Here is a 25,531-nt window from a genome sequence, read left to right as displayed (position 1 = left end):
TATTCAAAATCAAAAACAGAATCTTCAGAGAAAAGAGATTTTAAATTATTGGTTTCGTTAATGGTAAAAGGGATTTGTGTGTATTCTACTAGGTTTTGCCTGCGTGAAAAGCTTGTCTTGAATCAAGTCATTGGCTATATTACTACAATATCTACAAAAAAATCTATCTTATCAACAGAGAAACAAAAAGTCAATCCCAAAACCACATTATTAAGTAATAAAGTAACACACTTAAATGCGCAATATTTGTTATTCAACTAACAAAATCCAAGGTTTTAAGTTAAGGTCACTGGCCGATTTAGTGCCTACGTCTAGATTGGCCAAAATGAAGTAAAGCAAATATTTGAACAAATGTTTGTCAATGCTGGCTTTGACGCATTATTACAAGATATTGAAATACTTAAAATAAAGAGCTCCATGTTTCATTAAGGAGGTCGATATTTAAGTAATTTCTGTAGCCTATGGGAACATTTTACAAAACCATAAAGGACTTTACATTCTTCTTCAAATTTACCGTTATTAATAACTACAGCAAGCCCTCCCAAAATCTTTTTAATATTCTCGATAACACACCAGTTATAAATTCTAAAAATAACAACTAACACATATCACGCCTTTATTCTAGAATAGGTTAGCAGAAATGTCAACAAGTCACCCCCTTTACGCCAGGAACGTTGCATCCCGTGATATAATAGGGGACGACCCTGTCGCCATATTAGCAACAATTTACAGCCTCTGATGAGGAGAAAACCCAATATCTACCTAACCCAAGATTTAAAACATTTAAACCATTTATTTCTCTACACATACATAAATACAACAAAAAAAAAGTATAAAAAGGAAAAAACGCACACACAGTTAACAATACAAGGCACACAACGGATGCCTAGCATGTTGTGTGGTAGAAGGGGTACCAGCTCAGTATACGCTATAAAACAGCACTGATTTTCAGCTGAGCCCCACTATTATCACAGCACAACAAATCTTTTTGAGCATGCGGTCAGCTACAGAATACAAAAAGTCGAACCCGAAACTTAAGAGCCATCGTACTTTATACGCAATTAATACGCCACAGAGGCAGTCGATACAGACTTGACCATATTAAATATCATTGATAATAACAGAATCAATATGAATCATTAACAAATCACAATATGTCAAGGCCGGCATGATTAATACATGTCACAAATAATCATCGGATAAAGATGTTTACACACAATCCGATACTAGTGTCAGAGGCGATCTTTGGGGGAGTCGAATCGGCCAACCGTGGTCTCACACTCAGAGGCTTCGTATGGTACCTTGGAGGACCTTTTTTGCGATTTTACCCACGAAACTGTTAGAACTGGGATACTTTTTTGAATCCGCCGGGGCCTCGCGTCGTTTTTTTTTGCGTTTGCCTGAAGCCTTTGTTTAAGGCCGTATTGACTAGTGTTTATTAACGTCCTATTTTAATAAATAAGAATCTTAATCCATAACTAAATTCTGTGTGCCAAGTCATCCAAACTATCCGTTTCTGCGTCCATTTCTAACAATCAAAACATTTCCAAATAACGTATTTGAGTATTTCTCAAAATAAATATAACATAACGAAATAGTTTCTGACGAAATATAGTTACGAAATTTTCTGTTTTTCTTTTTAATTGTTATTAATGAATGTAATAAGACAACCAAAAAAGAAAACCAAGTGAGCCGGAAAAATATGTAATAATAATATCTCGTAAAACTATTTCGTTACGTACATTTATTTTGAGAAATACTCATTTATACATTTTTTTTTTAATTTTTATACTTTAGACTTAACTAATAAACTCAAATATTTTGTCTCGCTTGCTTTGACGGCAAATGTCATTCAACAAAACGAAACAAAATATTTAATAACTATTACAATCGTAAACAACATTTATTAGTAACTTAGTACTTATATTTTGTAATACTAAAGTGCTCAAACTTAGTACTTAGTGTTCATAGTATAAGTGCTAATGTTTATTGAATATAAACTACCTCCCACAAAATGACATTGCACCTGTCAGTATAACAGCGCCATAAGTTATCTGACGTCACCTTGCATTGTCAATCATTTGGACGAGTATCGACATTGACTCAGTTTACAATTGATTTGAATTAGATACATCAGCCTCCATATGAAGTTAAGTGTAATCTATACTATAATAAATCTAAACTGTTATATTAAGCTGAAGAGTTTATTTGAACGCGTTTATCTCAGGAACTACTGGATCGACTGACTGCCTCGGTGGCGTAGTTACATTGCATGTCCGGTACAATAGCGCTCTGAGGTCCTGGGATCGAATCCCGGGTCGGGCAAAGTGATATTTGGGTTTTTCTGCTCAGTATCAGCCCGAAGTCTGGAATTTGTGCCCGATATGGCGATAGGCTCGCCCCCTATCACATCATGGGACGGAACATACTTGGCGAAAAGTGGGTGCCCTAGTTGCGCCTCTGCATACCCCTTCGGGGATAAATGCGTGATGTTATGTATGTATGTACTACTGGATCGAATTAAAAAATTCATTTAGTTTTGGATAGCCCATTTATCGAGAAAGGCTATTATATAACATCACGCTATGGCTTGTAGAAGCGGAGCATTAACGAAAAAATTGCAAAAATATTCATCCTGGAAATAAAATCCACGCAATTGCAGCCTCAGACAACAGCTAGTGACTTATAAAATGCCTAGATTGTTTTAACAATTGCATGAAAAGTGTAATAGGCTCGCCTGCTATCGCATCACAAAAAAAGGGCACTGGTAGCGACTCTGCCTACCACATCGAAAATGAAAGTCGGTGTGTGTATGAAACATAAACAAAGTGAAATGTTGTTTTTAAATTTTTAGCTACTGTATCAAGTCTTGTCTATTTTAATACGAAGTTTACTGTAATTTACCAATTATATAATAATAAAATAATAATATCAGCCCTGTATTATATACTGTCCCACTGCCCGGGCCTCCTCTACTACTGAGAGGGATTAGGCCTTCGTCCACCACGCTGGCCTAGTGCGGATTGATAAACACACCCTCAAAATTCCTATAGAGAACTTCTCAGATATACAGTTATCCACGATTTACCATTTACGGGACATAATTCCAGACTTCAGGTCAAATTTTACCCTGAGAAGAAACATCCAATACTATTTTACGTGATTGAAACATCGAATCATAAACTTTAGAAAGTCTGTACAATTGAGACAGACTTTATTTATATACGAATTCTTGTGCGTCGACGGAAAAATTCCGAATAAGAATGACGGGTATTTCACTACCGCATTATTACCAATACGTGATTATTTTTATTTAAGTGACGAGGAAATGATGTCACAATGATAAATTGTTTTTATAAATTGTCCGCTCAAGGCTGTACAAACAGATTCCTTAGTTGTGATCGAAAATATTGTACTTCGCCCTTTAATGTGTGGTTTGAAGGACATTGTAGGCGTTATTATTAGGTAATATTATGTGAGTTGATATCTAATGTCTCTTACAACGTATTCTGTCTCTTTACCCCCGCATAGAGTCAACAATTTCATAGTATTCCGTAGCTTTGTTAAACTTTTTTATCTAAAAGCCAAAGGAAATATGTTTTTTTGCTCCAAATAAGTCTAAAGGATAATGTGTTTTACAATTGGGGTGTCGTGGGAATTGATGGGCAAATTTCCGCTATTTGATACGTAGACTCCCTCCTGATAGTACGATGAGGAATGTTGGGAGGAGAGTTAGGAAGGAATTTAGGAGAGGACAGGGTGGGGGAAGGATAGCACCCTTCTTTTAGGATAGGTGGAGAGGAGAAGTATGGGAAATGTTCGCGAGCCCTTATAGTTTTCAAAGTGAAGTGTGAACACGGTCCATTGTGACATGGGCATTGCATCACGCAGTGCTTCGTAATTACGTTCGGGTGGTGTTACTGCTGTTTTTCGACGATTGAGCCGAGCGACTTGCTCGTCTAGTCAATATAAAAAAAATATCACGTCTTTATTACCCTAGGGGTGTAACCAGGGTACTTTTCGCCATATATGTTCCATCTCATGATATTTTTTTTTATTCCTTTGAATGACGAGACGCGTTCGCCTGACTGTAAGCGATACGACCGCCCATAAACAGTAAAAGCACCATCCAACATCTTGAATTACAAAGTATTGTTTAGTATTGCACTGCGCTCGCTATCCTTAGACGTGAAATATTAAGTCTTATTATGTCCAGTAGCTACACTGGCTACAATGTCCTTCAAACCAGAACATAACCGTGGCTACACACTTACTTGACGGCAGAAATAGACATTGCGGTGGTACCTACCCAGGCGGACTCTCATATGAAAGACCTACCACCACTAGTGTGATAGGAGAGCCTATCTTCAAATCGGGCACAAATTCCGTCTCTGACACTAAACAGAAAAACCCAATATCACAGCCCGATACAAAGTCTTAAATCTTAGGTATCAGACTGCTAACGGCGCCTTTAAATCTTATTGCATTTTTTGCACATAAATTCTCTGTTTAAATTGAATACCAGATCGACAAGTTTTGAAAGAACCGCAGTCTGTATACCATATTGTACACTCCAAGGATCATCGTTAATTTGTTTGGTGCGGTTTAGTAGAGTTTTTGCAGCACTTTGTACGGTTATTATACGGTATTTAAATTGCTTGAGACAAGTGAAGAATCTACCAAAATCTCGAAGTGAGACTTCGAGATTTTGGTAGATTTTAACTCGCGAATATCAAGATTTGCAAAGATTGGATGTTTCTATGTAAACGCGGAAACCGCTGAACAGATTTCGATGTAATTTGGCATATAGATAGATCATGTCCGAGATAAACACATAAACTACTTTTAATACCGGAAAATACATAACAGAATTTATATACTGGGAAAGTAAGTGGCCCTTATTTAGTTTAAGCAACTGTCAGTTTTAAATATCGGCAAGATTAAGTTAATAGGACCATATTTATTTTCCTTAGCATCTTTTATTTGTACGTAGATTACAGTTAATTTATATTATCTAGGTATATTTTTCGATATTTTTGACCCACTCATCATATAATACATGAAAACGAAATATTGACAGCCCGCCGCCGCCATTTTGTAACATATCTGCGCCTGCGCAGTTGTCAGATTTAACATAAACCCATATTTTAACAGTAAAGCTAAAACAAACGGTGGCCCACTTACGAGCCATTAAATATGTAGTACAATTTCTAAATATCCATCTGTGCAAATGTAGCTTCTTTGATATTAAGAAAAATAAACATCTTTTAATACAACGCTATTGCATTTAATTTTATTGCTTGTTATTAAACTACAATTTCAAGGATTTTATTCGTTATCTGTCATATATTTATTACATATGCTTCGATTTAATCCTCAGGTAGACGGAGCAATTTTTCTTCTCGCACGTGCGATTTGAAACGATATAAAAAATGCCCCGTTTGAACACATTGACTAGGCAAGATTCGCCTCGATAAACTTGCCGCAAGGAACTCGCTCCGTCTACTTAAGGTTTTAGGCTATATTTTTATTTTAAATTATGAATCCATGATGAGCAACATTTCAACAAACGTGAATATCTATAGCAACCCTAAGCTAGCCAATTTAGCAACCATACTTTTTCTTTTCTTTCTGTTTAAATTTTAAATGATTTGTCTAAGATGGTTTGGGCATTCAGAGTAGATGGATGGTAGTAGACTGAAAAAGATGATATTAAAGCGAATGTGGATGGAAGAGCCGGTAGGGGTCGACCGTACCAAACCATCGAATGTCAGATATCTGACTTCTTAGCATAGGCCAAATCCAAAGTACTCTGAATCGGCGAGAATACATGAAAAGTTTGATGAAGGTGGAGGAAGCGAGAGAAGTATGCCAGAATCTGCTTATCCCTAAGGGATAGATGTATGTATGTAGTTTGTCATTGTCAGTGTCATTAAAGAAAATATTTTAAAGCATGAGAAGTGAGAAACACCATTGATAGCGAATATATGGAGCGACATTGTCGTAAAAATATATATTTTTTAATTGCTTTGAATGACCAGACGAGCTTACCGTTCGCCTAATGGTTAGCGATACAACCGCCCATAAACAGTAGCACCACCATCCAATATCTTTAATTACAATATATTGTTTGGTGTAGCACCTGGTGGTGCTACTGTTTACTGTGCTACTGTCCAATGTCTTTAATTACAAAGTATTGTTTCGGTATTCCACTGCGCTCGCCATCCTGAGACATGAGATGTTAAGTCTTATTATGTCCAGAAGTTGCACTGGCTACAATGTCTTTCAAACCGGAACTCAACAGTGATTATGCACTGCTGCTTGACCTCAGTAATAGACATTGCGGTGGTACCTACCCAGGCGGACTCTCACATATGAGAGACCAGTAAATATGACGAAACTCCTTAAAGATTACAAAAAAACACGTTTAAGTGCCTGGTATCAGTACATAACCTGGCGGATTACCATAAGCTCGCAAGGTAATAAAATTAAATGCCACATTTATCAGAATATACTCCACGGTCAATTCTGATTTTACTAATTTGTTAATTAAAATATATTTGAGGTTGGCTTCGATTTGACTTTTAGAAAAGGTTAAATGTTTTATTGATAACGTAATTACTAATTTAAGTCGTGTCGCTTCCTCTGTCTAGCGGCAGCTCATAATTACATATAGGTCTGTCTGTCTTTCTAATAGGGTTCAAAATGTATTTGCTGGTGGTAGGATATATTTTAAATCCGCCCGGATAGCGACCACCGCACACAACGTGTTAAAACCCGCCATAGTGGCCCACATGTGTCGCGTTCCGGCATCAGCCTGTGATGTCCGATTTCAACAGACCGGCATAATTGTGTCAACGAGGCAGTCATCTCTCTTTAGTCGAGATTCTATTGGACCCTACTCCTTACCATCAGGTGCAATGGGTGATCCATTGCGGTGCAGGTATAAAAAATTGTGGTTTGGTAAACACTTCCATGTTCCTGGAAATAGGCTCATTCCAACCAGTACCTATAAGATGTGTTCTAAGAAGAGTACCCTACAACAGGCAACGGAAAAAGCTCTCTCAAATTTAAAAAGTCACACAAAATATTTTCGACCGGGGAACCGAACTCAGAACCTCACGATTCACAACTTAGCACTACCGATACAAAGCAATATCAATATAAAGATTATATTGGTCTCAACATCACTAAGATAAATATTAGACTCTCGAATACAACTGACAAATATTACATACAAATAAAACGGTAAAGAAAAAATATTTGTTCTGCGTGGCGCCAGGCGTGGCCTTGTTTACAAAACCACTAGGAAATGCTTGAGTGCATTCCGCTAAAGTTAAAACTTAAATAAATATTTTTAATATAACAATAAGAGAATGAAAGCCACGACGGTCCAAAATCGAGCAGCACTGGATCACTCTGAAACATTTACACTCTCATTCAAAACAATACTATTTATTTATTTATTAAAATTAAAAATGTAACTATTTCTCTGATTTTATCGAGGTTTTAATACTTTAGTTTTCTCCCGACGTTATTTATTTATTTTTATTCCGGCATGGCAAAGGATGTGAATGAGAACTAATTGAAAAAACTAATCGCACTTTTGAGTAGATTTTAAGTAGACGTTTAAAGTACTGACTAATCTATATATGTAAAAATGAATCCCTATTTCCCTTGGTCACGCCATCACGCGTGAACGGCTGGACCGATTTCACTATTATTTTTCGTTGTGTTTTTTATTGTCAGGAGAAGGTTCTTATGAAAGAAAAAAATCAAAAAATGCGCGGAAAATTGGAAAATTTAAGAAAACTTAACGACACTAATTTAATTTTACATAACTGTCGGTTGTTTGAAATAATTGTCAGCGATTGATAGAATGCGCACTTCAAATTCATAGTTAGACAGAACAATTGTCGGGTCAGCTAGTAATTAATAAACAAAACTTGAGCTATTGATTGAGCGCGTGTTGTCAGCATCGGCGCTGTTTACTAAACAAAACTTAGCTGTCAAAATCCGTCGTGGTGTGACTTAAGATATCATTTGAGATGGTATTGATATCTGAATGGCAGACAGCGACTGACGAGACGTGATTATCCCTCGGCAGTCGACACAATTACGCCGACTTGTTGGTTGATCCCGAACCGCGACACTTACGTGGGCCACTATGGCGGGTTTTAGCACCTTGTGTACGGTGGTCGCTATCCGGGCGGATATAAAATATATCCTACCACCAACATACCACCAATCCTATAATATCCAAGAAAATTAAATCTATTTCAGTGATATTCAAAAACATTTTTAAATAAACATGACCTCTATCGAGTAAATAGGCTCATAACAACAAAAATATATTTAATAATTTAAATACAGGTTAATTCCTTTATTTATAACGCGAATGTTTACATCAAAAGCCCGTTGACATTATGGTCTATTTTCGTATAACTATTACAACAGGTGTTATTGTAATTCTGTTTCAATAATTTTTATTTAGACTGTTCAGTAGAAATAAAAAGCATGTATCTTTTTTAGTTTTCTTTAAATATAAATATATGAGATATATTATAAGCTTTTTCTACTTATAATCAGTCCGGAGTTTTGAATTGGTTCCTGATATGGCGATATGGGGAGTGAAGACAGATGAAAAGTGGCTGCTCTAGCATCACTTCTGCTTACCCCTTTGGCGATAAAGACATGATTTATGTAAAAAATATGCCAATTTCTTTTCGAAGTATGCGTAGACTACATTGGAATGGGATAGGCAGCGTAGATTTTTTTTTAGATTAATAATTATACCAACTCTATAGGTCCCACTGTTGGGCAAGACCTTCTACTACTGAAACGGTTACGCCTTAGTCCAAGACGCCATGACGCTTGTCTAGTGCGTCGGCATACTTTATAAATTCCTATCAAGAATTTTCAGATATGATTTAAATATTTAGCGTATTTGTTCCGTTTATTTATCTCTTACAACAATTATTAAAATCCACTTTCCATTTTACTGGAATTTTGGCATCGGTCCAAGAGAAATCACGGCTAAGAATAGCTAAATGCATCAAGACATAGTGACGTCACCAGGTGTCACTGTCGCTAGTGAGGTGCCGCAAGGTCGACAATTATCGATGATTAATCACTAGAGATGTACGATACATTAATGACAAATTTCCAAGGTCTCTCCTAACGTAACATGTTGTAGTAACGGAGTGTCATCCATAATTTGTCATATTTATATTTAGAAAGTAGAGCGAACTAATAAATATGATTGATGATTGGAGTAGCATTTTTAATTTCTTGATTGATGTTAATGCAATTTTGACCTATTATCCTAGATATGTGAAGGTTAAGTGTCGATTGAGGGATTACGAGACCACAATGTAGGAGCATACCGTTTGAATCATACATCTAACTTCCTATTTATTTATGGCAATAACGCTGACTTTCAGCTCCTTCCGAATAATTAGGTATACATTAGAAATATCTCGCATGAAAGATTTGCATTTTAAAAATAATATATTTCGAAAAGAGATATTATTTTAAAATATTGGCAAAGATGAAAATGATAGCATCCGCCAAGACATAATAGACGCATTTGAATATTTTCGAAGCAATTTGCACCTGCGAACGATGGATTTTTAGCCAAAATTATGCAAATATAAAATAAATCTGATGTGGCCTTTCAATAGTTTATTTTTTGCCTCAGTTTTGTAGTTAATTGCGTTTGATGGTCTTGATTTAATGGCTGAAGACGGGAATATTGAATAAAAGATAACAAAAATATTATCGATTTACTAGGAATAGCCTATGATTCTAGCTTCCAAACGGGAGAAAAGTCGATCCGTGTAAATGAGGACCTAACATTGATATTGGCACTCATCCGAGGCCATTCTTGTGCACTCGATCTCCAATGAATGCTCGCACAGGCACTAGCGGACATTTGTCGCGGCCTTAGACACAGTATAGTGTGTATACCTCATAGTTGTGAATTCACATTGAGGTTTAAAAGGGGCGAATATTTCCCGTCCTTCTTCGCTCCGCCCATCTTAAGAGGGTCCCTATTCTTCCCTCACACATCTCTCTCAGATATTCTCTCCTAACTTTCCTGCGGGCCCCTGCAGTCGCTAAACTAGAAGACCCTAATATCCCATCCACAAGTTGGGATCCTGATGCACTGACTGATAGACTGCACTGGTCTTTTACAAAAAAAAAACACTGTTATAAGGTCATAAGATAACCTTAATTTAACATCCTTTTTAGGATGTGGATAAGCTGTGATAATCCATTTAAAAAGGACCTAATTATTAAAAGCCGTTTTATGATAACTTTTTATCTAACCAGGACGAGTATCCTGTGGAAGAAAAGTTGGTCACGTGATTATGTTAATCGTGATTGACATTACATCACGTCTTTCTGCTTTTTCAGAGGTAGGCAGAAGTGTTACCACGCATTTCGTCTAGTTTGATCTTTTAATGAGGGGAGAACCTATTGCAAATTTACAGGGTATAATACTCCGGGCTGATACTGAGCATAAAATCGCAATATTACTTTACTCGACCCAGGAATCGAAGACCTCAGCAAGGCATACCGGAATACTATTCGAATCAAATCTTAAAGCTGTAATGGTAGAACCCATTCAAGTTTATCCTTCGTTCTTTACATCGGGCTTTTCTAGTAAATATTTATGATTAAAATTCAAAATACCTTTTGAGTAATTTTGTCTTCTATACTATGGAGGGAAGTGGATATATTTCCAACTCCTCCCTATCCTATTTTATTTGTTGCGAGCTAGGATTAATAAGTGCTTAAAGAATTGCCGAGCTTCACCGGTCGGTGTTATGCGTGCTGCCGATCCTCGGTCAGAGAAGTTAGAGTGACGGGTGTGAGGGCAGGATAGCCATTTTTTTATTACATTTGTAGGCGAACAAGCAAGCGATCCGCCTGATGATAAACAGCATCCGCTATCCATAAACTTTGCAATGTCAGAGGCACAGCCAAACTGTTGCCTACCAGGAAAGCTTTGCCAAAAAGTATGATACCTACACACATTCCTGAGTGTTTGAAAATTCACAAAATTCATTAAAAGTCTGCGCGAGTGATGTTTCACTTGGGTCATCGTGATCTGACTTCGTATTGGTATTATCGGTTCTCATTGCGTAAATCTTATTGCGTTAGAACTAGAGCACAATTCAGTTAAACAATTTCCTATATGATTTCATTACTGTTTAAAGATAACGTCTTCGCGTTTCACTTAAAGAATTCAAGGGGAAGTTTTGCTAGTGGATAAATTTTATATCCGCCCTGATTGCTACCGTACAAGGTGTTAAACCCCGACATAGTGGTCCACGTAAGTCTGCGGTTCGGGATCAGCCTGTGTATATCCGGTTAAACAGGCCGGTATAATTGTGTCGACTGTCGAGGGGTAATCATCTCTCGTCAGTCGACATTCTATTGGACCCCACTCCGCTTACCAACAGGTGCAGTGGCACTTTAAAAAAAAAAGAGTAGGGTACACATTTGCTGGCAACTCGTTTCACAGGTTATGGATGACGTAAAGGTATTCAGAAATTCGTCGACCTTCTCTGTACCGTGTCATAAATGTCAATATTGGCTCACAGAAGCAGAGAAGAGCACTCCACTTACCATCAGATGCAGTAGGGTCTCAAAGCCGCGACCGTTAAAAAAAATACTAAAATAGTCCACTTTTTTTCATTCATTCATCTCAGCCACAGGAAGTCCACTGCTAAACATAGGCCTCCCCCAAGGATCTCCATGTCGACCTGGTAGAAGCGGCATGCATCCAGCGACTTCCTGCGACCTTAGCCAGGTCGTCCGTCCACCTTGTAGGCGGACGTCCGACATTCCGCTTGCCTAAATAGTCCACTTACTAGCCCAGTATTCGGTTAATCGAACTAAATCCGGATAAAGTAATACTTAACATTTTAACATGTCGTCTGAAGTCATAGTTGGCAATGCTTTGCATGACTAATGTGATGACACAACACTTGTATAAAAGCAATAAACTTTACCGCCTAGACAGCCCGGGGCTACGCGACTGCGTTACTAAGTGATTTCTAATTGAAACTAGGCGATACATCAGTATTATTTAAAACAGGCAAAATCCTATGCACATGATGGTAGGCGAAATGGGGTCCAAATAGAGTGATTAGTGATGAGAGATGGTTTCATCACCAGTTACTCATGCTAGCCTTTTTCAAACCAGATGTAATTACAGGCTGATCCCAGATCGCGACGCACTTCTAACACTATAGGTTAGTACCCTGGTAGTTATCTGAGCGTATACAATTAATATCCCACCAGGATAGATGATAGATGTATATGCGATCCATAGGCGCTTAGTTGTCGATTTATGTCACCAAGCAGTATTGTACATTGTTGTCATAAGGAAATTGTTGCCAGAGTGTTGGATATTATGTAATTATACCAAATAGAGTATTTTATCTATACTATTATATAAAGCTGAAGAGTTTGTTTATTTGTTTGTTTGAACGCGCTAATCTCAGGAACTACCAGTCCAAATTGAAAAATTCTTTTTGCGTTGGATAGCCCTTTGTTCGTCGAGTGCTATAGGCTATATATCATCACGCTATACCCAATAGGAGCGGGGCAGTAATGGCTAATCTCAGGAACTACCGGTCCAAACTGAAAAATTCTTTTTGTGTTGGATAGCCCTTTGTTCGTGGAGTGCTATAGGCTATATATCATCACGCTATGACCAATAGGAGCGGAGCAGTAATGACTAATCTCAGGAACTACCGGTTCGAAATGAAAAATTCTTTTTGTGTTGGATAGCTCTTTATTAGTGTAGTGCTATAGGCTATATATCATCACGCTATGACCAATAGGAGCGGAGCAGTAATGGCTAATCTCAGGAACTACCGGTTCAAACTGAAACAATATTTTTGTGTTGGATAGTTCTTTGTTGGTGGAGTACTATGGGGTATATATCATCACGCTATGACCAATAGGAGCGGAGCAGTAATGGCTAATCTCAGGAACTATCAGATCGAAATGAAAAAATCTTTTTGTGTTGGATAGCCCTTTGTTCCTGGAGTGCTATAGGCTATATATCATCACGCTATGACCAATCGGAGCAGAGCAGTAATGAAACATGTTGCAAAAACGGGGAAAAATTATTAGTTTTGAGAGCTTCCGTTGCGTGCGCTGCGTAAACGGTTAAAGTTATGCAACAATGATGTATGACGGGATTATTCCTCTTAAAAAGTTCTAAAAAATATATTATAAAAACAAAAGTCCCCCGCTGCATCTGTCTGCCTGAACGTGTTAAACTCAAAAACTACTCAACGTATTAAGATGAAATTTGGTATGGAGACAGTTTGAGAGGCTCCCGGGAAACTACTACTTTTATAACGGAAAACTTTAGCCTGAAAAACTTTATAACGCGGGCGGAGCCGCGGGCAAAAGCTAGTATACTATAAGCGGCGATAGCCTAGTTGAAAGTTGAGTGATGACGACGAATTTCCGCCGGTTCAAAATCCAAGAGCACGCACCTCTTACTTTTCAAAAGTTATGTGATTATTCTTTTTGAATTATCGCTTGCTTTAACAATGAACATAACACCGTGAAGTAACCTGCATACCTGAGAACCTCTCTATAAATCTTTTGAGGGTATATGAAGTCTGCCAGTCCGTCAGTGAGCGTGGTGGACTAAAGAATAATCCATCTCAGTAGTAAAGGAGGCCCTGAGACAGTATATAATACAGAGCTAATATTATTATAAAATTATCTAAGAGGGTCACGAGCGCAGTAGAAAACCACTGAATGCATTAATTTGTTACTGTTTATGGGTAGCCGTATCGCTAATATGTATCGCTCCCTAAGGTTGACTGGTAGAAAATGCCTATGGCATTAAGTCTGCCTGTATACTTTTGTATATTAAGTGCAATAAATAAATAATATGTTAAATCGTGTGTCTTGCTCAGGTGACATATTGTCATTCTATGCTACACAAAAAAAAGTATTGCGTTTAAAGATTACAATCAGAAAAGTACGTAGTGGCATTCATTCCGAGAAATATATTTCGGGCGAAACGAGTAACATCTAGAATAGAATATTTATAACTAAATAATTGCTATTTAGTTTCATATTTGTTTTCAAAACGTATGATTCAATATCAATACATGATGCAAATTTGTATTTTTACTGTATTACGGCCGACTCCCACGATTTGCGTCGGCGACACTCGAAGTCTATTCACCGCATTTTGGGAAAAACAAACACTAAATTATGTTACACGTAATTTTCCTTAAATAATAATAAATTTGAATAAAAATGCCAGTGTACTTTGGATGTGGTAAAAAATACATGACTCCGTGTCGTTTTATTGTGATTGGTTGAAAGACTAACACGTGACCGACGCATTGCTCTTTCGACCAATCACAGACGTCAATTCAACGACATCGATTTACGAGTCGCGTTTTTGGACATTCTAAGGGGATCATAAATAGAAACTGATGGGGATTTAGGTGCAACGAGATTCACTTGCCTTGCCACCTTGCCTTAATAAAGAAATCTTATAGTTAAATATTCCGAACTATAGATATCTTACTAATATATATACGAAAGTTTTTAATGATGTTTGGATTTTAGTTAAAAGTATACACAGAACGAATGAATTTTGGTACACAGATTATTTTCAAAATGAACATATTATCTAAGTATAAAATGTTGTTTTTATTCCCAGTAATTTTTTTACGCGCCCGGAGCGATGGACACCTTCTACTTACAAATAAACAAAAAAATATGTTCTTGGATCTGCACTGAATTAGAAGCATCTATAAATGAGCATTTCTCAGTAATCATTGTAATTGTTGGAAATTCTACAGACTTGATCTGAAGGAATAATAATAATAATAATAATATCAGCCCTGTATTATATACTTGCCCACTACTGAGCACGGGCCTCCTCTACTACTGAGAGGGATGAGGCCTTAGTCCACCACGCTGGCCTAGTGCGGATTGGTAGACTTCACACACCTTCGAAATTCTTATGGAGAACTTCTCAGATGTGCAGGTTTCCTCACGATGTTTTCCTTCACCGTTATAGCGAACGATAAATTCACAAAGAATACACACATGATTTTAGAGAAGTCAGAGGTGTGTGCCATTGGGTTTCGAACCTGCGGACATTCGTCTTGGCAGTCCGTTCCACACCCAACTAGGCTATCGCCGATCTGAAGGAATATTCTACAGAAACTGATCTAAGAGGGAGAAAAAGAAAAAGAATTAAATCATAGGTCGTAATCACTCAAACAGCCACGAAATTCAATGATAATTTTTTTAAGAATTTCAAAGGCATATGAATATCAAACCTAACATAGTATGGAAACTCATTGAAAAAAAAGTCCAGCAATTCATCAGTATAGTGCTTACCACGCGGGCAAACCCATGAACAACATCTAGTTTAAATAAAATACTTTCAGACGAAAATATTTAGGACCACAGGTTAAGTGCCCGAATGTTCTCAAACGATAATAATATCTTTATGGTTATGGTTTAATCTTAATGCTAACAATCACATTCCATTGGATTTATGAAGATATGTCTGTATCATTGTGGATTCTGTTACATTTCAAGTAACGAAATGTATGTATGTTTCTCATATTATAATCATAGAATAGATTTCGTTATCTTTCGTCAATGAGGTATACCAATGACTTAATTTTTCACTTCCTCTATTTTATCCGATGTAATCGTCAGATATGCGATTAATTTGTAAATCTGTTTGTTTATTCTTCGGCCACGGATTTCCTTTACGACTGAGTTAGGCTTAGTTCACCACGCTGACCCACTACTAATTGGCTGACTTCACTTACGTTCGAAATTATTCTGACAAGGTTTTTTTTGTAACATAACACTACGTTTGTTAGCCTGGCAAGGGCCTGCTTATACACACACAGCGGACTTTTGGATGAGCGCTTTAGGCGATCGCAACCCTCAAAATTAAAGCGACCATGCTGTGGACAACCCACTAACGGTTATCCAAGTCCCCCCTATCTTCCTATTTGATTCATTTCGTTGCGGGATAATGACACATTAGTTTTCCCTGAGACTCGCCGACCTTCACTGCTCGGTGTCATAATGCGTGCCACTGCTGCTCCTGGCTTGCAGGAGTTGTAGTGGTGGGTGTGAGGGCGGGAAAGTCTCTCTAGCGGTTTACAAACCTCGACTCGGAACGATCACTGGGAGAGGATGAGACATCAAGGATTGTGGATGCGCGTGGTCGATGCAAACTTACAATCTCATTATCGTTTATTAAACTATAGTTCAATATGTTTTAAAAAGAATCACAGACACCTAATGGAAATCTTGAAAATCAATAACAATTGAATGGTACATTCAATAAATTGATAAATCACTGACACACATTTTTAAGAAGGCATAGATTTTTTATTGGTCCAATAAATAAATTCGAGAACATGCGAATGGACGTACATTTGGGTCAATTACTTTCGTATTAGTGTTGGTTCGGGACTTTCTTTGTTTTGTAAATAGCTGTTGTAAATCTTAATATTATAAATTTGCAATTAGTCATAGCATAATATTAATAGCCCTCATCGATAAATGGGCAATCCAACACTAAAACAATTCAATTCGAACCATTAATTCCTGAGAATGGCGCGTTCAAACGAACAAACTCTTCAGCTTTATTAAATAGAAAATATGTACGAAATTTAGGAGACAAACTATGTTTATATGCCGAAGGATACCGTGCCTTTTGTAATAGGAAAACTTAACTTGGTTAAGACCATGAGCAAATAATATATATCAGCCCTGTAATATATTTTACCCACTGCTGGCCACAGGCTTCCTCTATTACTGCGAAAATTTAGACCTGAGTTCATCTCTCTTAACGCAGCTTGGCAGAACTCGCATGTTCTTGAAATTTTTACGGAGATCCTCATTTAGTTTACTCACGATATTTTTCTTTACTATTGAACAGTGAATGAGTTGCCATGCAGTAATATAAGGTGATTAATTTACCAATTACCCCTTAATTAAAAAATCTAGCAAAAAGTGTTTTGTTAAGTTCATTTTTTAAAACGAAATCAGAATTTCTTCTTAGTTTATTAACATCTACCTTTAACTGTTTTGCCACAATCGCTCTACTAATCGAAATATAACTTTATCTTTCCCCCAAACTAGCCCAGACAATACGAGATCCATAATATTTGCACAACACTAGTGTTATGCCACTCGGCGGCGCGCCAGACCCCGATTGATGGGGATTCATTCCCACCTGGGTCACTCCTAAATATAAACACTGTATCATTCTAACTCACACCTACTAATAGATTGTATATTCGGCCGACGTCCTCGATGCCTACATCTGAATTGTATTTATTGGCCTATATTGTTTTTGGATGGGTTAATCCTGTCACCCCGATCCTAAATGAGATAGATCTAGTCTAATGAGTTCCAAAATCTGACTATCCTATATAAATTATTAATATATTGTTTATTAAGATGTTTGGTTGTTCCAAACGCGAAAACCCTTGAATAAATTTGATTACACTTAGCCACAGATTTGCTGGTTTAAATAGAGGCTGTTTTTATCTTGCAGGAATAAGTGGGATTTTTATTACAAAGGAAGTGTCCTTTGTAATAAAAATCCCACTCATTAGTTAGCAAAATTTACGGTTAGATGAGTGCATCTAACCGTAAATTTTGCTAATTGTAAAGCTATTTTTACTGTTACAAGCAATTCTTTGTCTGATGATCAGCACCACCATTATCCGTGTACAGAAGCAACACCTTCCAGAAATTTCCCTTACAAACTCAATGGTATGAGACATAACATCAATATAAGAATTCAGTAAGACTACTGCTATAGCGATAGGCTCTCCTTCTATCTCTTTATGGGATGGAATAACACGGAGGAAGGTGGGTGTACCAGTTGTGCCTCTACCTACCCATTCGGTAATATAAGGTCAGTATGTGTTCGCATAGGTCGATCTAGACATCTTTGAGGGAAGTCCATGTTCAGCAGGACATCTTGCGGCTGATGATGCTAATGTGTGTTTCTATCTCTTGATATTTTGTGGTCAAAAACCAAGCTACAATGACTTTTGCTAAAACACTCCTGGTTAGGGAAAGAAACAGATAATGGTACCTAGACCCTTGAACACAAGCGAGTTACTTTAACTGCCTTAAGTAGTTTTCTCGTTTATAAATTCCTTTTGTAATTCCTATTGAAGTTCATCAATCGCCAATAAAATGCCAAATCATTATATTGGCCTTCATTTTGTATACTCTTGGAACAATTGGATCCAATGTTTGATGTACTCACATGTCATTTATATTGATGTCTTGAGTTACAACAAATTGGTGCAAATTAATTATATTGTTGGGCAAGGTGACATTGGTGGTAGACGGTCTTGGATCATATGTTATCTCCAACTGATTATATTGGGACAAGTGGGTGACCTGATGGGATTGCTTGCAAACGTCCGTTCCAGAGGTCATTACTGTTACCAGCCTTTTTTATAATAACGACGGCAAACAAGCAAGTGGGTTATATTTAATTATGATCTCTCGATGTTAAATGATATGCACTATTCATTTTTTATTCACAGCAGTGATACCGTTGCATCTGATGGTAAGTGGAATAGTTTAGATACATTGTCAACTGACGAGAAATTATTATCCCTCGCCAGTCGACATAATTATGCCGGCCTGTTGAAACGCGACATATACATGGTCCACATGGAATTTAAAACTACATCATGTATACGGTGGTTGCTATAAGAGCGGATACAAATATCCTATCATTGGAATAAATGCCTTAAAGACGATGAATATAATTAAGGAAAGGATTATAGTACCGATTATCAAAGGATACAGCCTTTCTAGTCAGATTCTCTTTTAGCTACACTTATCACGTGTAGTAATATCTTATTACCAAAGAATAAAAATGAACGAAGAGTTTGCAAGATTTAAGGTTTTCATGTACTTTGACACAAAAATACTGCGTTGGTTGGATGCATTTATCATAGTCAAATATGTCTACAGTTTGGAGCTACTTTTAGCCTCAGTACAGAGAGTTTAGTTGAGGCTACTTAAAGATATTTAGATTTTAACAATCTTACTTATAAACTTGTTTTAGCGTTAAGAGATGGTTAAGAATTGCTTAAATAGCTGTCAGAAACATCACCGGCTCCTTGTTTAAACCTTATTCTGAGACAAGATGGCTGATTTTGACTTACATCTGATCGAGTAAATTTGTGTTTTAACTAAGCATAGCTTTGCAATTTTTTTTTAAGTAAAACTATATCTGTACAATTTACAGTTGCTACCTATTTTATTTAAATTATTTCATGTTCTATTACATTTATTTGCAGAGTCGCAGAAGACCTAAATTGCTACATTAATATTTTCTGGAACAATTCAAAGAGTATTTTCAACGATTCACGAATTTGTAACAAGCTTGCGAAATATCCGAGACAAAAATAATGGGGTCATCAACCTACATCCCACTTCGTTCGATATAATTTTGATTTTTGCACGTTTATACGATGATTCAGTTGCTCTGGCGCCGAATGGCGATGACATATTTCAGAACGAATGGGACTCTTCAGAGCATTAACATATATTTCATCACGCCCTCTTTGCAACTTGGGAAGAACTATCACACGCAAACTTTCCCTGGCTACGTTAGGCTCTATGTAATAGATTTTTTTTCGGGCACCGCAAATTTGACCCCACTGCACCTGATGGTAAATGGAGTAGGGTCCTAAAGAATATCGACCGACGAGAGATGATTACCCCTCGACAGTCGACACAATTATGCCGGCCTGTTTAAACCGGATATACACAGGCTGATCCCGAAACGCCATACACTTAAGTGGGCTACTATGGCGGATTTTAAAGTATGGCTCGTTTATTTTATATTTGTAAAAAAAAGTATACGATCATAAAATCATACAGGCTATTTAAAGTCTTGAATTTGCTCGTACTATATGTATTTGTTTATATATGTATGTAATGATCATGACTTACCAAATGTTGCAGTTTTCTACCCAGGTATCTCCCGGAAAGTATAGCTTCCCCCCGTGACGGCACGGTTGTTTTATATGTTCGGGGGGCGGCGTAGGAGTTGGAACACCGAGGCAGACCGGAGCGTAATCAGGGCAACAGTCGTCGTGAGACCGGGTACGATTGCAGAAGTCATCACAGTAACACAGGGTGTCTGAAAAAAGAATCTTATGTGAATGAAGATAAACCAGGTTTTAATTTACCAGATATATAAAGAAAGAAATATTTATTACTGGCATTTAAACACAGAACAAGAAAAAAATCGAAAGATATAATATATATTAAGTATTTATCTTCCTTAACATTACAATAAAAAAGCAAATACTAGCAACGGCACCTCCCATTCAGCCGGATGCTGTCGTACCACGTTAGTAGTATTGCAGCGCTGATTTTCTATGAGAGGTTCAGTTGACGTGCTGACGCATAGTTAGTTTATATAATATTTACATTATGCATTTATGATCTTACTTACGGATACTTACTACTATTATAGCATAGTATCTGTCATTTCATTGCAAGCACTGTGTCAATGACATTACTAGGGTATAGCAGAGCTTTGGATATGAATTTTAAAGTTTTTCGATCGTTTAAATTTTTCTTGATACTGCTCAATGTCATCATCAACATCATCATCAGCTGCAGGATGTCCACTGCGGAACATGGGCCTCCCCCAAAGATTTTCAGACCGACCTCTTGTAAGCGGCCCGCATCCAGCGACCTCTTGCAACTTTTATGAGATCATCTGTCCACCGCGTGGGTGGACGTTCGATGCTGCGCTTGCCAGTTCATGGCCTCCACTCTAGAACCTTCTTGTTCCATCGGCCATCAGTTCTACAAGCTTTGTGCCCTGCTCACTGCCACTTCAGCTCAATGTGAAGTTTGCCAATCCGCATTAGACTAGCATGGAGAACTAAGAACTAAATCAGTAATAGGGACCGTGACCTCTGCCCAGCAGTGGGATAGCTATAGCTCCCGCTAAATAACAATAGTCTGACTCCCTATCCCCTAACAATACCAGGCGCAATATGAGTGTACTATAACCTCTGGCTACCTGAAAAGGGATAAAGGTTGATATTATGTATGTATTTACTTACTGAGTATTCGGTGCGCGCATCCATCCTGCCGACCAGTGCAGCACTGGGCTCTGGAGTCACTACCGCAGTAGGGTCCTGGTGGGAGGTCCGGGCCCCAGTAGGCCGAGCAGACGCCGGCCGCCGCGCATAGCAACACGACGATATGTAATCTGCAAGAAAATACAGATGATTATTGAACGTACTAATGCGCACAATATTTTTTTTAGTTACAATATATGTTATTGAAAAAAGAATACAAATACACGAATTGAGAACACCATCCTTTTTTAAGTCGGTTAAACGTATTATTCGTTAATTTTGTTTGTTCCTGAACAAACTTTTTGATCCATAGATCCTCTGATAATGTAGCGATAAACTTGTGCAAATGAAATCCAATTAATAACGGTCTTTCAGCTCGCTTATCAACATCATTTGTAAGAAATAGGTCGTGGACATAGAATTAAAAAACAGACGTGATATTTAAAATTATATTATCTAGCTGTTATCATTGTGAATGTAATCTTTTTTTTTTCTTTTTTTTTATTGCTTGGAATGACGAGACCTTGCCGTTCGCCTGATGGTAAGTGATACGACCGCCCATAAACAAAAGAAACATCATCCAAAACGTTGAATTACATTGTATTATTTGGTATTAAACTGCGCTCGCCATCCTGAGACATGAGATGTTAAATCTAATTATGTCCAGTAGTTACACTGGCTACAATGTCCTTCAAACCACAACCTACCACCAGTGAAAAATATGTATCGATTGCTAACCTAAAGGAATCTACGTTACTTAATTAAAAATGAATAAATTGTAATGTGGAATCGGAATATTTTTAATGCAATTTTTAGATTCAGCTTAGTTAGGGGGATTTAATTCTATAACCTGACGTTAACCTCATCATGAGAAATTATGAACTAGATTGACTGTCATATATTTCGTCCTATGACAGGGTGACCTTATAGCCATATCGAGCACCAATTCCATACTCCAAACTGATACACAAAACCCAATATAATTTTAACCGAAAACAAACCCGAGACTGTTGCTCTCAGTTCCAACTACATCGCATTAACATCGTTCCGTAATCAATCCGATATCTGTGGAACGCTGTTAGGCATTAATAAAATCGTTAAGAAACCTGTCTCATCTGATTTATTCTATGTTCGTCGAGAGTTTATAGCACTATAAACTGCCGTGCATTGTTTATCTTGTGTTTTCGTAAATATTTTCACTTTAAGAACGCATAAATCTTTATACAACAGCGTAGTGGCCAATTTGTAATGTATGGAACCAAATAAAATTCTTAACTAACGACATGTTGCTTTATTAGTAACAACAATCAGTTACTGTAAAGTTTGCTTACATCGGATTTTTTATGAGAATTCATTGCTTTTACTATCGTTATTAGATAGGTTACTTTAACAGTTTAGAATATAGAGTAAATGCTGATTTGGAAACATGAAATTTTGTTCACGATTTCTTTATGTAACGTAGGTGAGTTTTAAGTAAGATTTTTAATTCATCTATTAAAGGGTTTAAATCCCTTAGAATATGCGGTTAATACTTATGTAAAGACGGTAAACCTTATAAGTTGGGGTGTAAGGGAGAATCTCAAGAACTATCGCTCCGAACTTGAGAATACTTTCTTTAATATATATGTATCAACCCATATAATCGGATTGCTGGGCATGGGCCTTCTCTACTACTGAAAGGGATTAGGCCTTTGTCCACCACGCTGGCCTAGTGCGGATTGGTAGACTTCATACACCCTCGAAATTCCTATTGAGAACTTCTCAGGTATGCAGGTTTCCTCGCGATGTTTCCATTCACCGTTAAAGCAAGCGATACTTCACAAAGAATACACAGATAACTCTAGAAAAATCAGAGGTGCGTGCCTTTGGGTTTTGAATCAACGGACTCATTCGTCTCCGTCCGTTCCGCTTCCAACTAGGCTATTGCCGCTAGTATCTACGAATCCTATACCCTAATATTAATCCTAGGAAACGAGTTTTTACAGACAGAACCGTGAGCAAAAGTTAGTTTTAATGTGACAGTTGGACCAATTATCATCATATTGAGTTGGCAACGCTCCTCGCTTATTAATTTGGCATTGTATTTATCTGTTGTTTTTTTTTATGTAATGATGACGAAAATTTGTTATCGATGTACCCAGGGTAGACAGGGCAAGAGCATCTCTGGATTATATATACCTTCGCACTCTTATGTGTTGGATTACTAGAACTGTCTCAGTCTTATTTATTTATTTACTATCTGACCCGACAGACGTTGTCCCGTCTTAACTATGAATTTGCAGCGCGCATTCTGTCAATCGCTGACAATTATTTCAAACAATTGACAGTTATATAAAATTAATATTGTCGTAAAGTTTTTTTAAATTTCCTAATTTGTCGCGCAATTTTTTCTTTTATAAGAACCTTCTCCTGACAATAACAAACACAACAAAAAAAAATATTGAAATCGGTCCAGCCGTTCACGCGTGATGACGTGACCAAGGGAAATAGGGATTCATTTTTATACATATAAATTTATTTATTTAAATATCACTACCTTAGACATATTATCTTATTGCTAAATTTAAATTATACATGTATTATATATGCAGATATGCCGGCAATTTTGGTGTGCATAACATTTTCATAAAGTTTTAAAAAAATAATAAACTATTTGTTCAAAATCTGAACTAAAATGGCAACCAAAACTTCACTGTCATTATCTATTTATTCACCTAAATAACAAATAATTTTACTTATTTCACTAATATTTTTTATTCAAATCCAGGTTTGCACTTAGACTCGCGTTTTTATATCATGAGCGCCACTCCGTACACAACCACAAGCATCAATATTGACACCATACTAAAATCAATTTGAATGGATGACAGTTCAATTCAGTTTAACACAGTGAATGTTCGGAAAGCCAAATCTAGTACGTAATACATATACATATATCGATGACTCTTGTTGTGTACCCTAATATCCTTACTTGTTTAAATAATAACTAACGCCTACCAGAAAGCCGGTACAAATCTTGTATTCATTTCTTTGGCAAACAATACCCAATTTCGAAAACAAATGCATCCGATATTCAGTTACGTCCCAGCTCGATTTCACCAATAAATCGAACTTGAATACCGAATTTACGATGCATTGACATATCGCGTTTTAATCTCACACGACTGTCTTGGTGGCCTGGGCAATGAACCGTAAAATTACGCCTTTATTTAAAGGGTAGACAGAGGCGAAACTAGATCAGTTTTTGCCATATATATTTCGTCCGCGATGGGGTCTAGCCTACAAATTACAGACTCCAAAATACACAAAAAGCTCAATATCACTTTACCCGAGAATCGAATCTGAGACTTCAAAACTGCAGACAACCGCAATACAAATATACTACCGAGACAGTTCTTTTTTTTATTTAATTTGTTTAGGGTTTTTGTCCACAAAGTCCTATCTTTAATTGGATAAGCGTAACAAAATGCTGACGCTGTACCTATGCTTAACCATTCGGTAAAGTAAGTTTATTTTTTCCTTACTCCATATTACGTCACCTCTGTTCCCGGAATCCGATAAACAGGCCCTTAAGCTTTGACCTCTAAAACAGAAATGTGCCAAACACGACCATATTTACATAAAATATTTCGAGAATTCTGACCGGCTTGTAACAATAGGCTTTTGTGTTGGCAGGGAAATAACTGACAATAATATATATTATTTTTTTATTGCTTTAAATGATGAGACGAGCTTGCCGTTCACCCAAGGTTAAGCGATACGACCACCATCCAACACCTTGAATTACAAAGTATTGTTTGGTATTCCAATGCGCTCGCCATCCTGAGACATGAGATATTAAGTGTTATTATGTCCAAGTTACACTGTCTACAATGTTCTGCAACCCGGAATACAACAGTGACTACACACTGCTGCATAGCGGCAGATATAGATATTGCGGTAGTGCCTACCAAGGCAGACTCTCACATATGAGAGACATACCACCAGTATTTATTATGACATATTAAAATTGATTTTATGTCCATGTCAGGTGGCTTACTTGGTAGTAAATCACCAAGGGATGGGAAGATATCAATGTTGCAGCTGAACCTTACACAAAGAATATCAGAGGAATTGGAACTTCTTCCCCTCAAAAATGTAGGCCCTACACATATTTTCAAGAAAGAAGACCATTCTATATTAGTGTGCACAGCTGTATAATAAATTACCGAATAATGTGAAAGACAGTAAAAGTGCAAATACTTAAAAAAAAAACTTACATGTTATCGCGACGAGTAACAGTAACTAAGTAATATTATTACTTTAAGAAATACATTAATGTATCTCATTATAAGTGAGTGAGTGTGCCG

At 37.1% G+C, this 25,531-nt stretch overlaps 1 protein-coding gene across 1 annotated transcript in view; it reads right to left on the bottom strand.

Moving 5' to 3' along the window:
- Positions 1-25,531, bottom strand: part of LOC115452830 (tubulointerstitial nephritis antigen-like) — a 64,356-nt gene that overhangs the window by 21,848 nt on the left and 16,977 nt on the right. The window contains exons 2-3 of the mRNA XM_037442855.1: positions 21,165-21,313; positions 20,035-20,224 (exon numbers count right to left, since the gene is read on the bottom strand). Coding sequence (XP_037298752.1) covers positions 20,035-20,224; positions 21,165-21,313 — 339 coding nt within the window. The remainder of the gene's footprint in view (positions 1-20,034; positions 20,225-21,164; positions 21,314-25,531) is intronic.

The sequence above is a fragment of the Manduca sexta genome, chromosome 4 (genome assembly GCF_014839805.1).
Source record: "Manduca sexta isolate Smith_Timp_Sample1 chromosome 4, JHU_Msex_v1.0, whole genome shotgun sequence".
Taxonomy (NCBI): Eukaryota; Metazoa; Arthropoda; class Insecta; order Lepidoptera; family Sphingidae; genus Manduca; species Manduca sexta.
Note: the sequence above shows the minus strand (reverse complement) of the source record. Positions and strands in the feature narration are given on the sequence as shown.